The sequence below is a fragment of the Microcaecilia unicolor genome, chromosome 14 (assembly GCF_901765095.1).
Source record: "Microcaecilia unicolor chromosome 14, aMicUni1.1, whole genome shotgun sequence".
Taxonomy (NCBI): domain Eukaryota; kingdom Metazoa; phylum Chordata; class Amphibia; order Gymnophiona; family Siphonopidae; genus Microcaecilia; species Microcaecilia unicolor.
The window spans coordinates 15609235-15625137 of NC_044044.1; the positions used below are offsets into that span (position 1 = coordinate 15609235).

Here is a 15903-nt window from a genome sequence, read left to right on the forward strand (position 1 = left end):
GTTCCAGGTGTTGGGCAGAGGGAGGGGTGTATAAAGGAGCCTGAGCAGGGGTAGTTCCCTGTGTGCTGAGGCTGCAGGAATTAGGATGGGGTTTAGGAGGAAGTTGGGGTTTTTGAGCCTGTTGTGGTTGATCACTGATCTAACCTGTGCTGGTTCCATGGGTTCTCTGCAGAGGGACTCATTAGCAGGTACTCCTTCTGAGCACAGACCTCATGGTGTTCATGTCCCCTGGCTCGGTCCTAGTCGGCCCCTAGATGGGAGGCCGCACCCTGTCACAGTTCAGTGTAAAGAGGCTAAGATAGTGATAATAGTAAGGAGGGATCTGTTTGGCACAGGGCTGCTGATCAAAGCTACAGATCTCAGCCTGGGTCCAGCTTCCTGCAGGCCTACAATCTCTGGGACAGGAGAAACGGTCACCTTTGAGGTTGGACTTCATGAGTGTGGCAGCATCTTACAGGTAACATAGATCTTCTTTCTGTAAATATACTCAATGTATCTCATGGTGTTTCAGTAGCCTATATTGCTTAGCCTGCACAGAGACCTAGTGTTGACTTTTAAGATCCTAAACTGGCTATAGGGGATGTGTGGAAGGTAGCTTGGCTTATTGCTCTCTCTTTTAAGTTGTTTGGATTTTCTTTGCACCTTTTTCAGTAGTAGCTCAAGGCTAGATATTTCCCTGACCCCAGGGGGCTCACAATCCATGGAGGGTTGACTGTCAAGACCAGTGCTCTAACCACTAGGCCATTCCTCCACTCCCTGTCTCTAGAACAGAATTATCTATGGGCTGTAGTAAAGTCTCTTGTTGATGGCCTTAACTTAAGATACTAAAATGTGTACACAAGCTGTAAAACAACTCTGAAAAACTTGGTATTTTTAATCTGGGGAGGGGGTCTTGCAGGTATACAATATTACTGACCCATAGTAAGCTACTGAGTTCTCCTGGGATATGAGCAGTGTTAGCTGTTATATCAATTTAGGACTCCAATTAATACATAGCAGCTGGTGTACCAGTTCAAGGTAGATCATGCTTAATAAAACACCCTTTAAAATACATATGTCTTCAAACACAAAGAAATAACAAATATGTAGAAAAGATTCAAAGCAGCTGAGTGTTCTTAGCTTTATCCTTGAAACAAGTTTCTGGAACAATCCATCTTTACACCTTAAGATGGCACAGTGATTACCATGTTGGAAGTGTGCTATCCTGGAATGCATCATTAGTCAAGTAAGTTGTCTGTAGGAATTAGGAACCAGAAGCATCTGCTCCAGACTCCTTGGGACGTTGAGTCTCAACATACTAATACAGGGAGTAGGGCTCATTTCTAATAAGGGTAAGGAAGGCTTGTTTAAATCTAGCCTACCATTTTTTTAAACTGATGATTCAGTCGAGGCTTTTTTTTGAGGGGCTACTGAGTATTGGTACCTTTTCCATTGTCTGCTAAAATTGACCCATGGACCCCAAGTTTTAATGAGAGCTCAGGCTCTACACACCAATTCTGCCTTGTCATAGATTCTGTGACTGGTTGCAGGGGGCCTAGGTAGTGTGGGGTGGGGTCCCTCAGTGATCACCCCACCCCTGAAGGGTGGCCTGGCATTTGAGTACTGGCACCTTTCATCCTTGCATACCCCACTTCAAAACTTTCAGCTAATTATGATCATTAATGGGAATGATCTATAAAATGCATAATTGGTTTCCCTGCTCCTATCATGCTGCGGTTCCTGTGCTCTTAAACAAGTCATTGTGCCCTTCGTTGCCAAAGGTACAAACTTAAGACTGGAAGTCCTCCAGGGCGAAGTACCTAGTGTACCTGAATAACTCACCGTGAGCAAATAAGACAACTTGTCTTAGCTGAGTAAACAGGCTACCTGTATTCGTTTGTGCGATAAGTGTGACTACTTCAGGCCTGGACTTGCTTTGGTTGCAGGAGCTCAACTATCCTAGGTGACTAGTCTGCCTATCCTACCTTTACCAAGATGACAACTTTTAAATGTTTATAATACTTTTAATATAACATTGATAAATCACTAGGACATGCTCCATTATCCATTTATTTTCTTTTTTTATATAATTCAACAAGTTCTTATGGGGGGGGGGGGGGGGGGAACACAGCAATACAAAAAGGACATAGAACAATCAGGGGGGAAAAAGCACAGGATAAACAAAAGCAAACAGTAGAACAAGAAAACCCAACTCACTTCATCCCATTTTAGCATTCTTAAGAGGTCCATAGCCTTCAATACCTCAGTTGATCTCGCATATCAAACCCAGATTCTCCAGTACAAACAAGTCGGCTAACTTTCTTCATTATGGTTTCTCAACTGGGGTAGGGATGTGCTAAGAAGCTGGGAATTTGTTTTTATTTTTTTAATTTAGCAACTCAAAAGCTGAAATACAAATACCATTCCACTTCAAGGCAGTCAATCTAATTTAAAGCTAGATGATAGTATTGCATTAACGTAGGGGGGAAGGTGAGACTGGCCCAGAAATTGGTCAGAAGTCAGCCGGATGCTACAATAACCTGGCTTTTTCTCCTAAACTTGTGGATCTGATTAGTTCTTTAAATGGGGCCTATTGAACATTAAGATGACTCCCTTTACTGGCGGTATATGCTTGAGCCATGTGAGATGGCTGACTGGGAAGGACAGCCTTTAGCATTGTCAAAATAAGCACAGGTGCGATCATAATTTACAAGAATTAAATCTGGGTCTTCTTTTTCAGTACCATACATACAATATGGCAGGTGTTGTACAATTGGGAAGCATATCCTTCTTTTGAACAGGTGAAGGTTCTAGCTGTAGAATCTTCACTGGTCAGTTCTAGAAAACATCTGGGGCACTTAAAAAAAAAAAAAAAAAAAAAAAAAAAAAACACCCACAAAGCTCCCTTGGAAGGGTCCCATAATCTGGCCCTTCTATGGGATTTGCTGGTCCCTGCAGAATGACAGGAGGCACATCTCCCTCTACCATTCCTCACAATCGGAGCCCTCTGAGGAGATGAGCTGCTGGCTTTGGAGTCTGTCTTTAGGCATCGTGCGCACAGCCTAATCTGCTGTTACCAGGGGCAGCATTCATTGGGGTCTGGTTAACCATCAGGCAAACTAGGAAGTGACCTGGGGGGGGGACAACAAACCAGGGGTGGTGCCAGGGACAGTGGGCACTGTAGGCAGACCAGCTTTGTTAGGTGCCCATCCAAATCATGATCATACCAACACCACCCATCCCAGAATCTGGGTAAATATGCTAATTGAAAATGACCCCCCCCCCCCCCCACACACACACACCCCAACTGCTGTTCAAATACCTCTTGCTTCTTTGAGTTTGTGTAGTTGTCTGGACTTATTTTACCTTGACTAGGTTTAGTTTGTTTTTTTTTTGGCTGCCCTAAGTGACCTGCTTAGTTGAACAGGCCCCTCAGCAGCTGCTTTCAATGCAAATAGCCACTGTCCCAGTCAAGATTTAACTTTAAGCCCCTTTACCCAGGTAGATGGAAGCTCTGTAGGTTTAACAAAGTCCCTCTGTTCAAGGAGGAAGACTTTAAACCACTACTGAATTCCTGCCAGTCTTATCCTGTTAGATCTGCAGCCCTGATCCCAATGGGTAAAACTGGGATAAATCCCACTGTGGGATGCAGCTGAAAACGAGGACTAGTGTGAGGTAACCAAGGAGCCCGTCTTGAAAGGTGGCTGCTCTTAGAGACGCCGTAAGATCTGGAGTCAAGTTGTCCAATGCCCTATGAACTGGCTTAAATGCAAACTTACAACAAGCCAGTTAATCCCTTTATTTGGGGGGAGGGGGGACTGCTTCCTAACAAAAGCCAACAGTTTTACTTGGACTAGTGTGTGGGCAACCCGGAGTACTATTCAAAGCAATTTTGAGGAAGTAACGGGGCACTTGTACAGCTACTCCAAGACTCTGCACCCTTTCCTTTAGACTGCATTAAGAGTATAAAGTGATAATTTTTTTGGAAATACAGGTTATGGCAGGGAAAGTTTTCCGAGGATGCTGGTTCAGTTCATAACTAAGGGTGTTCTCAAAATACCTTGGTGGTAGCTGTCAATCTAGATCCCTTTTTTTTAAAAAGCTTAATATTGCAGAACTGACAACTTGTTTTTTTTGTTTTTTTTTTTTAAGATGACACCAGAGTCACTGATATACAGCACACATCTGTCGTACAACCCAGTCCCTTCAGGCAGCCAAGTTATTGTCAGGAGTAATCCAGCTGTCATTCCTGTTCAGTGTACTTACCCAAGGTGAGCAAAGGAACTAACCCCACATCCTATTTCGAGAACTGCTCATGTTCTGACAACTCTTGGGTTTTCACCCTCCTATAGGACCGGCAACGTGAGCAGCAAGGCTATCAACCCAACATGGGTTCCCTTCGGATCTACAATCTTTGCGGAAGAGAAACTGGACTTTTCACTACTTCTAATGAATGGTAGGTGGTATAGCTGAATGCAAACCAACAGTTTCTCACTGAAAGCTCAGCATATTAATATGCTTGTGTGATATAAACATTATTCTAAACGAATCTCTGCATTCATAAATTAAAATCTTTTTAAAGAGAAAAGGATTCAGCAGTCAAAGGCTACACAAACTGTGGTTTCAAGTATGAATACTTTACAGCACCTTCTGACTTGGACCAATCATCAGCCAAACACCCTTAGCAATGTTTAAAAGTTCCAAAAATACTAAAGCAGTGGGTACTAAGGGTTTTGTTTTTTTTGTTTTTTTTTGCTGGATGATTAGAAATTTTGATTTGGAACTACATTTTAGTGTGAGGGATTTTTATTTTTTTTTTTGGCCGATTAGTCTGTCAGAAGGCATTATAAATTCATGCTTGAATCAGTTGCGGCATAAGCCTTCCCCCTCCCCTCTCACGTTATCAATTATACATCTAAAAATGAATTTATGAATGCTGATTCACTTAGAATGGTGGTATAGCTTGAACAGCCTTCTGTCTCGCTACCCTACGCCTGGATTAAACTTCCTGAGCCCCTACGTCTTGCCCCATCCTTGGCCACCTTTAAATCTAGACTGAAAGCCCACCTCTTTAACATTGCTTTTGACTCGTAACCACTCGCCTCCACCTACCCTCCTCTCTTCCTTCCCGTCCACATTAATTGATTTAATTTGCTTACTTTATTTTTGTCTATTAGATTGTAAGCTCTTTGAGCAGGGACTGTCTTTCTTCTATGTTTGTGCAGCGCTGCGTACGCCTTGTAGCGCTATAGAAATGCTTAGTAGTAGTCCTGCTTAACTGTACCTATACATTTGTAGATAACTGGACTGCTGAGAGAACTTCTACCGTGTTCCACCTGGGTGACGAACTCCACATTGAAGCTTCTGTCAGTCCTGGAGACCATGTGCCCATGACCATATTTGTTGATAGCTGTGTGGCTACGCTATCTCCCGATGAGGACTCGAGTCCCAGATATAATATAGTGGATTTCTATGGGTAAGGGGCCATGTCTCTACTTCTAGTTGAGTACTAGGAGAGACCTAGATGCATGTTAATCCACTGCTTGTCTGAGTAACATTTTCTAAAGTTCAGTGCCATATAAGCAAATGGGGGTGGATCTTTTTTTACATGTCATTTGGGGGGGGGGGGGGGCTTTAAATTGGTAGCCTTTCTAGCAAAAAAAAGGTGCCAGTACTCAAATGGCCAGGCTACCCTTCAGGGATGGGGTGACCACTGAGGGGTCTGCTGCACAATAGCCAGACCCCCTGCAACCCAGTCACAGACTCTGACAAGGCAGAATTGGTGTGTAGAGCTTCCATTAAAATTTGGGAACCATGGGTCAATTTTAGCAGACAATGGAAAAGGTGCTGGTACTCGGAAACCCTCCAAAAATGTCCTGGCCTTTCTATTTAGGCACTGCTCTTCAGAATAGTGGGGAGGAGGGGGGTTTCAAACTTTTGCCTTGGGTCCAGACTGTCTTCCTGCTAGCCCTGGGAGACGGTATTTACACACAACCTAGTCTCCTGCTTGCTTTTTTTGACTAGGGCATCGTGATAGGATACTGCAACATGCAGTTAATTTACCCTAAGCAGGCTTTCAGCAATATTACTGGTCTAAACTAGCCCACAGGCTCAGCTGGCAAGTACTATATGCTACCATGTGAAGGGTATTGGCTCGGTCAAGGCTTCTGTTGGCTGATGATGCTGTAAGGCTTGGGGGGGGGGGGGGCAGTTAAAGCTGCTAATTAATGGCTAACAACTCTGAGGCCCATTGCAGGAGTTCTAGAAGCCATGGCATATAAATAAATGGACAATGACTGCCCTAGGTCTGGGGGGAGCTAATACAGGGTATCTGATCCTGGCCCTAAGGTCAATCTAGAGTCAAAGTAACTTTCACAGACCAGGTGGTAGAGGCAGATGAGCAGTGGTTTTGAACCTGAGGCATGAGAAGTAGAAACTCTGAGGGAGAGTTATGGTTGTGGATGGGCAAACTAGTTAACTGCATGGATTTTAGTTATAGCTACTACATGGTATTTCATTTACCACCTAAACTCCAGTTTGTGTTCACAAACTGAGTGGTATCTTGTAACTGTCTAAACTTATAACCTATGTCTCCTTAGATGTCTGGTGGATGGGAAGCAGTTGGACTCTTCCTCCACCTTCAGGTCACCACGTACCCAGCCAGAAAAGCTCCAGTTCACAGTTGATGCCTTCAGATTTGCTGGAGATACAAAATCCTTGGTAAGGTCTCTTCGCTTTTTGCTTGGTGTGAGCTAAATCCCCCCCCTTTTTTTTTCTCTAATTCCCATATCTCTCCTTCCCCCAGATCTATATCACTTGCACTTTGAGGGCTGCAGCAGCTGATCAGATACCAGATCCCTTGCATAAGGCTTGTTCCTTCAACACCAGCACCATGTGAGTAGTCCAGCTTCGATTTGCAAGGGATGTTCTATGTCCAAGTAGTGCAGAAACTATTGAAACATCAAATGACTCGATACAAGTCATGTTTCAGCCACAATGGCCTCGGGAGTCTAAAAATCAGCAATAAGAAATATTGGTATGACAGTTGACATGCATATAATGTAACTAGGAAGAGGAATCGATGTATTTTAATCCACAAGCTCCTAGAAAATTAAGTGAAGGAGTTGCCAATTGGAAAACGTAAACAAGATAAGGTGCTAAACAATAAATCCTTGTCTCTAATAAAAGTGAACATATATCATGAAGCATAGAAATACTTTGCTACTTTTTATATTGGTAGCATTGGTTTAGATCATTATTCGAAGCTAGATAAACATTAGTGGGTTTTTTGTTACATTTGTACCCCGCGCTTTCCCACTCATGGCAGGCTCAAAGCGGCGGGCAATGGAGGGTTAAGTGACTTGCCCAGAGTCACAAGGAGCTGCCTGTGCCGCGAATCGAACTCAGTTCCTCAGTTCCCCAGGACCAAAGTCCACCACCCTAACCACTAGGCCACTCCTCCACTATTAGTTAACAGTAGACGGGTATTTTTGATCTTCACTCTGCTTTCTTAGTTTTTAGCTCCCCTTTTTATCACTTCCATTCATTTTAATAGTTTGTAACCCAGTAATATAGATTTTCCTATTTAGACTATTCAGATTATGAAAGGTGCCCTTTTTTTTTAATGCTTTAAAGATCAAAGTATTTAGTGCCTTATGTTGGCATCTTGGTTCACTTTTCATTTTCTAGGAGTGTGGATTGATAAATTTCCTGTTGCTATTTACATCATATATCTGTAATTGTCATACTTTTTTTTTTATTTTTTTATTTTTTAGTATTGCTTTTTAACTTGCTTTTTTTTTTTTTGTTGTTGTGGCCCAAACATGACTTGTGTCAAGTCATTCAATGTTTCAATAAAGTTCCTGTACTACAAGGACATCTAGTTTTAGATTTTTTTTTTTTCTGGAGCAGTGTTAGGAAAGGTTTGCTGCCTTCAGAAATCTAAACTGAAGCGAATTTGCCTCCCAGGTGGTCTGCAGTGGAAGGTCCCAGTACCATCTGTAACTGTTGTAAGACCGAGAACTGTGGCGTTCCTGAAGGGTTGCCTAGGGGTATGAGGCCTTTCTTCCCAGTACCCAGGCGGGTTGGGAAGAGATCTGTAACGTACCTTCCTGGTGAGTATTGCAATTCTATGCGTTGCTATGTGCCTGCATGAGACTTGGTTCAGTGGTTGTCAAATATTGCCAATACTACTATATTGGGTTCATGTCTCCTTGACTGCATACTGCCTACTTCCATTACCCAGCAGAAATGGGTCTAGAACAGCTGATTTCCTTCAAATGTTCTAAACATGTTAAATACCACTTTCAATGTGAATCTGTAGCAACCTTCAGAGCAGTGTTTCCCAAACCTGGTCCTAGAGGCACCCCAGCTAGTTGGGTTATCGGGATATCCGCAATGAATATTCATGAGATTTGCACGTACTGCCTCCACTGCATGTGAATATTGTACATATCCTGAAAACCTGACTGGCTGGAGTGCTTCCAGGACCAGGTTTGGGAACCACTGCCTTAAGAGGTAAGTGCAGTCGACTTGGTGTATCGATTCCTAATCCTAGCTATGGAAGTGACTCTTTGAAGCAGGTCAATTCTGCCTTATAGTAATGGTCTTAAGCCTCCCATTGTCTTGCCAAAAACCCTAGTTCACGGCCTAGCAACTACTCAATTCGTGTAGCCACACTAAAATAGGAACCTACTATTAAAAACAAAGTGGGATTTGTAGCCTACTTAGTCTAGCCTCAGGACAATGACCTGCCATCTTCATTAAGTTGTGTTGGAACTTCTTTCTAATATAGAAGTGTCAGAATCAGTAGCTGCTGTCCAGCTGAGGCCTATCACTATTCTGAAACAAGATGCCTTGGATCAGTCTTACGCAGTCCTGAGGACAAGACCCAGTGGTAAGTCTTTGAACTATAGGAAATGGCTCGTGCCTGAATAGGATTTTCCTTGATGCAGGCATAGAATAAAACATGTAACCTGGGCACCCAAGAAAGTGGGGTGACTTTTTACCATGGCCCCTCCATGCAAACAAAGCTACCATCTTGAGCTCATGGAAGCTTGAACAGCCTAAACTTTAACATGCAGATTGACAACTTCTGGTAGTAGGTCAGAGGGGACAGAGTATTGACAAGTACTGGTGCTGTAAAGGGTTAAGGTCTAACCATTTGCTACTTGCGGATGTGGTAGAGGCCCTCACTGTAGCAGTCTTTAGGCCTATTTGGGAAGGAGTGGGGAGGGGAATTGGAGTCTGCTCAGTTACTTTGGATAGTAAAGTCAGGCCACTACTATTCTCTGCAAGTTAAGAACATAAAACCTTGCCATAGTGGGACATACCAAAGGTCCAATTCCAGTATCCTGTTTCCAATAGTGGCCACTCTAGAACATGAGTGACCATATTAGGTCAGACCTATGGTCCATCTAGCCCAGTATTCTGTTTTCCAAGCTGCCAAGCCAGATGGCAGAAACCCATTAGTAGCAACATTCCATGATACCAATCCTAGGGCAAGCAGTAGCTTCCCCATGTCTCTCTCAATAGCATGTACCAAGAGTAAAAACAGATTTTTGTGCTTTTTTTTTTGCTAGAATTTTTCCCCAAATCTCTTAATGGCTTAGACTTTTTTTTTTTTTTTTTTTCTCTCTGACTCTTAGGGTTTAAAAGGTTTTGATAACTGCTTTTACCACATTCTCTGGCAACAAATTCTCAATTACACTGAAGTTCTTTTTGTCTTAAATTTACTTAGTAGCTTTGAGTCTCCAGGTCCTTCTGAATTACTTCTTTAAATCTTCCCAGTCTTTAAATACTGATTTGGTGTGGACCCCCCCCCCCCCCCCCCTCGGCTGTCTTCAAGCTGAAGAGCCCTAGCCACTCAACACTTCCTCATAGGGAAGTTGTCCCATCTACTTTATCACTTTTTTTCATTGCCCTTCTCTGTACCTTTTTTTTTTTTTGGCAGTAACCAAATTGCACACTATTTTAAGGTGTAGTCACACCATGGCATGATGACAAAGGCATAATCTTATTTTTATCTCTGTTCCTTTCCTAATTCTACTTGCTTTTAGCCACCACTGCACACGCAATGTAATGACTAATCTGGAACCTTCCATCATGTAGCTATAGTTAAGGTCCTCTTGTGACTTAACTTTCTAATCAGCAAATTTGAATTACTTCACTGGTTCCCATCTCTAGATCATTACTACATGTAAAAAGCAGTAGTCCTAGCAGAGACCCCTTGGGAACACAACCGTCTACCCTTCTCCACTGAACAAACTGACCATTTTTAACCCTACTGTGTCTTGTCTTTAACCTGTTCTTAATCCACAATAGGACATTATCTCCTAGCCTATGACTTGGGCATAGCCAGACAGATTTTGGGTGGGCCTAGACAAAGACGTGGGTGGACACGGTGTTCTCCCCCGTCTCCCACCAACTTAAAAAAAAAAAAAAAAAAAAAAATCTCAGCTGGCAGAAACACTGCTCTCTACCTTGGCAGCCTGCAGCAGGAGCATGCACAGGTGCCACTGTCGGCAGCTTAGGACTTCTGAAGTGGAGAGCAATGTTTTCAGCGCCATCAGGAGAAGGTCTTCAGCTGGCGGAGCTTGGGATCCCCACCAGCTACCACTAAATGTGTGCTGCTGTTGGGTGGGCCTGAGCCTTAAGTGGCTATGCCACTGATATGATTCCTGAGGAATATAAGGTACTTTGTCAAGTGCCTTCAGATAACACACTATCAAACTGGATGACCTTTAAGTCCCACCCCTTCAAAGAAATATAGCAGTTAACACACTAAGGGCCAGTTCTGACTGGTATATATGTCCCCACTAGTACGAGTGGGTTGTAAAATGGTTGCCACTTAAGTCCAAACCTAAAGAGGTGAAAAGATGCTGAAATCTGTGTAGGACCTCTTAAGTCACAATTTCACTAAACCAAGTGAAGAAAAAAAAAAAAGTGTGGGGGGGGGGGGGGTAGCAAAGCACCAGTGTTCTGAATAGTGTGCATAAGCAGCATAGCCCTTAAGAGAGGGGGCGGGGAGCATTTACATGGGTAGGACACAGCAGGGCTGCCAAGTTGTCCACCTCATTTCTGCATTGGATATGGCAGTTACCTCGAGTCAGTTGTGTAACTGGGCACCTAAAATGACAAATAGCAGATTGTTCTAAGATGTTGGGCATAATCTGGGTACCTGAACAGTTCACTGCATGGTATTGGGGTAGGGGGGGTGCTCAGGAGGCACTCGGTTATGGCATTGCCCCTGTACATATTGGGTTATCTGGACCAGTAGGATATCTACAGTCTAGTAGACGATAACATTGTTCTTTGTCTTGACAGGTGTGGTGGAGAATCCTTGGCTGGTGGTGGGACTGGTCATGGCCTCACTTGCTTTGGCACTGTCTGCTGCTTTTGGCATAGCTTTTCTCCACAAGAAATGTAAATTCTAATTTGTACAATAAAAGAGAAAAATGATTCTTGGTGTCTTGTTCATCCTGTCAGGACCTTCCCCCTTTAATTGGGATCCACTAAAGCCTCCGGAATAGTAAGTGAGCAAAATGGGGTAGGCTTTCTGGCAGAGGGAAAGCTTAGTAGGAGGAGTGGCCTAGTGGTTAGGGTGGTGGACTCTGGTCCTGGGGAACTGAGTTAGATTCCCACTTCAGGCACAGCTCCTTGTGACTCTGGGCAACGTCACTTAACCCTCCATTGCCCTAGTTACAAATAAGTACCTGTATATGTAAGCTGCATTGAGCCTGCCATGAGTGGGAAAGCGCGGGGTACAAATATAGTAGTTATGGCCAGTCTGCCTATCCACAAGATTGTTGACTCTCTCCTAGAGCCTAAAAGGAAGAGTGAAACATTACATGAGCTGCAGCTAGCTGGGCTACATATTTTTGTCTGTCTATGCAGTAAGGGAACAAGTTAAAAAGTACAGCACATGTATCAAATCAGACCCGCTATCTGAAGCCTGCTCGTACTAGATTTCCCCTGTACGGCCGTGGCCACTTGATGCATGTTAAAACCTGGACATGGTGGGGGGGGGGGGCTTTTTGGAGATGTCACAAGTTCTTTAGCTTTTTGTCCACTTAAACTAGTTAAGCTACCCTAGTATCTGCAGCTCAGAAATTTGAGGGAGGATGGGCAAATATCTGGCTCTGAATGGGGCCTTAGTACCTGGAAAGTACTAATTGGGTCCATACTGCATTATGACTACTTGGCTAGATGTATTGCATGAGGGCCGGGGCGAGGGTGCCGCAGTCCCTGGTCTCCACCTGCCTGCCCCTGCATTTAAATTGGCAGCGCCTCGCCGCCATGTGAAAGCGCAGTGGCAGATCGCCTCCCTTTGGGCCATCCTGCCCTCATGGAAACAGGAAGTTACATTTAGATGAGGGCAGGACACAGAGGGAAGGCCCGAAGGGAGGTGATCTGCCACTGCACTTGCATACAGAGGTGAGGCGCTGCCAATTTGAATGCAGGGGCCCTGGTGGCAGACAGAGCGGCTGTCGACAGAGCCGAGGGTGGACGGGTGAGACTGGGGATTGCGGGCCCAGGGAATTTTGTCCCCCCGCCCTCCTCTCGGCGGCCCTATATTGTATATGCTAGCCTAGAAGGCAGGCTGCACATGTTTCCTGAGGCACTTCAGTATTTCTCTTAATGAAACCACACTTCCTATTAAGCTCTAGGGATCTAGTTGATGGTACACAAGTCTAGCCCTGCCTCGGTCTTATGCTGCAATGGCTGAGTTATACTTGCTGAAGGAAATCCTATAGACTACTAATTTATTCCTCAATACATTGTCAAGACCACTATCCCATGGCCAAGTTACATTCCTGGCGGATTGTCAAGGTAGCTGTATACTGATCATTCCAGGGCCTAAGCAATGGCTGAAGTTATTCAAAGAACCTTCCCCCCACACAAAAACCCAGCTATGCTAATGACTTGATCCTTCAAATTGGCCATCTACTATCCCTTCCTCTCCCATAGAAGTCTTTTGTGTGTCCCAAGCTTTTTGTTCCTAGTGTGAGGATGTTCCACAGAGCCACAATTGTTTGTTTTATACATATTTCCTTAGATTACTCCTGCATCTATCCCTCTTCACCTTTTATCCTCTGTGCTCATGCCAAAGCTTCCTGTCAATTGAAAGACTTTTTGTTTGTGTATCTACACCTCATCTATGAAAGATTGACCATTTTAGTAGCCACCCTCTGGACTATTTTCACTCTTTGACACACAATTGTACACAGCCTCTATAAGGCCCTGATCACCACCCCTTTTCCTACTAGCTATTGCTTCCCCTAGGCACCCAACCATTCTCCTGGCTTTGCTGGTGCCTTTTCTGTTTGACCACATTAAGCTCATCCCATGATCCTACATGGAGGTACTTCAACCCCTGTACGGTTCCCTTCAGTTTTTGTAGACCAAATGCATGACCCTGCAATTTTATTGGTATCAAATCAAGACCATCCTCAAGCTTCAGTAGTTCCCTTGTTATCGGCACCATTGGAGGTGTATCTTTAAATGCCTCCAAAGATGCAAACCCTACCAGCTAGTCTGCCCTTTGACAGTATCTTACAAAAAGTCCAAGAACCATATCATGAATTTGGTCCTTGCAGCACACAACTGCTACTGGCCTCTTCAGTGTAAACTTTCTCCTGCCACAGTTTCTAACCAAGTCCAGGAACAAAGGAGTAGAAGTTGGTTAAAGGACAATCTTGATGCAAGAGGTGCTGCTTTAAAAGGTGCTTTATTTGTTGCTTGGACACAAAGGACCTGACACGGTCTGTGGTTCAGCGTTAACGAGAGCCTGCCTCAGGGGTCACAATAGCATTCACAAATGGACACCAAGAAAGTCACGGGGTGATTGAGTCAGGAAAAAAATACTGAAGAAGCAGCTGGGCGTGGCAGTGTATTGTGACCCCTGAGGCAGGCATTAATGCTGAAACAGACTGTCAAGTCCTTTGTTTTGTTACATTTGTACCCCGCGCTTTCCCACTCATGGCAGGCTCAATGCAGCTTACATGGGGCAATGGAGGGTTAAGTGACTTGCCCAGAGTCACAAGGAGCTGCCTGTGCCTGAAGTGGGAATCCAACTCAATTCCCCAGGACCAAAGTCCACCACCCTAACCACTAGGCCACTCCTCCACTGTTGCTACTATTTGAGATTCTACATGGAATGTTGCTATTCCACTAGAAGTCGGCCCTTGCAGATCACCAATGTGGCCGCGCAGGCTTCTGCTTCTGTGAGTCTGACGTCCTGCACATACTCACAAACAGAAGCCTGCGCAGCCTTCTACATGGAATGTTGCTAGTGGAATAGCAACATTCCATGTAGAATCTCCAACAGTAGCAACATTCCATGTAGAATCTCCAGTAGTATCTATTTTATTTTTGTTACATTTGTACCCTGCGCTTTCCCACTCATGGCAGGCTCAATGCGGCTTACATGGGGCAAGGGGGGGTTAAGTGACTTGCCCAGAGTCACAAGGAGCTGCCAGTGCCTGCAGTGGGAATCGAACTCAGTTCCCCAGGACCAAAGTCCACCACCCTAACCACTAGGCCACTCCTCCAAGCAGCGACTAAAGCATCTTAAAGCACCACCACCTGTGTTGGGATCGTCCTTTAGCCAGCCTCTACTTTGTTCCAATCCTAAGCGCACGCATGCATGTAAGTTAGATGTAGAACCATGGCAAATGCTGAAATCTGTCTGCTTACCCAGTCGCACAAATTAATTTTGTCTGACCAAGGCCTACCTCGGGCAAACTGTGGTCATATCCCTGCACCTGATGGCAGTGTGTTTATCTCCTTTTTGGTTCTACCTCTAGTAAACGTGTTTTCCCTTGGGTCCTGCCATCCATTGGCTTCCAGGAAACTCACTATCTTCAGTGTTACAGGCATCTATTAATTTACTTGCCATACAGGTTACTGCCCAGTACTTTCCACCCTAGACTCTAAAGAAGCACTGAAGAGGTCAGACAGTGATGTCAAGTTCCTTAGGATACCTCCCATTGCTCTGTTTACCTAAGTAGTACTGTTTTGATAATGGACTCTGCCGTAGAAGATTACGCAGTGGGTCCCAAACCTGGTCCTGGAGCCACACCAGTTTCCAGGATATCCACAATGAATATTCATGAGAGATTTGCATGCAATGGAGGCAGTACACGCAAATTTCTCTCGTAGATACCCTGAAAACCGGTATGGGTTTACCTCCAGAACCATTGCTGTTCTATAGCTTTGTTTCTCTACTACTGCCCTTGCTGGTATTTGGTCTCCTTTTTTAAAATCTTATCAATATGCTCCAGCCCCCCCCCCCCTTGCATAGGAGAGGTGCTGTTTGGGGAGAGGGGGATCAGCTGTACCGTAGGTCTGAGCCCTTTTGTTTTGCATGTCTTCACAAGCCTAATATTCCACCGCTGAGGAACATCCTCCTGTAGAAGACACCTTCCAAATATTGAGTGCTCAGAGGGGCTTGAGGGCATTCACTTAACTTCCCCATTTACCTGTGCATAGGGTTACCATATGTCCTCTTTTAAGAGGACATCTTCTGCTATGTCTTACAGGAATTTGTAGGGAACTGTCCTCTTTTTCTTTTGTGTACCTATGACCACCACACCTACCCACATAATGAGAGAAACCATCTCTGGCTTATTAGTCAGTCTGGACCTATGGGGGGTGCTAAGGAGAGAAAAAGACATTGCCGATCACCTGTCTGCTCCCCTGCTGGTTGAATCGTCCAAGGAATTTTGTTCGTGCAACACAATTTTAATCAAAAACTTTCATACATATTACAGAAGCCAGACAAAGAGATATGCGCTCATATAAGTACGCTTAGGCTCAGTCGAACTCAAATCCAGAAGTTCTCAAAATGTAGAATGTCTACTGCTGTACAGTTACTTTGATGTGTGTTTACTTAATTACAAATAAATATTTCTTTAGCAAAGG

General features: G+C 44.3%; 1 protein-coding gene across 1 annotated transcript; it reads left to right on the top strand.

Moving 5' to 3' along the window:
• The first annotated feature begins 46 nt into the window (after positions 1-46).
• On the top strand, positions 47-11439 carry LOC115457487 (zona pellucida sperm-binding protein 3-like). Its single transcript, XM_030186910.1, has 9 exons — positions 47-457; positions 4132-4250; positions 4332-4435; positions 5278-5455; positions 6579-6699; positions 6785-6873; positions 7948-8093; positions 8774-8875; positions 11305-11439. Exons 1-9 carry the CDS (start codon positions 86-88, stop codon positions 11412-11414), a joined length of 1341 nt encoding a protein of 446 aa, XP_030042770.1. The 5' UTR covers positions 47-85; the 3' UTR covers positions 11415-11439.
• Positions 11440-15903: the final 4464 nt, after the last annotated feature.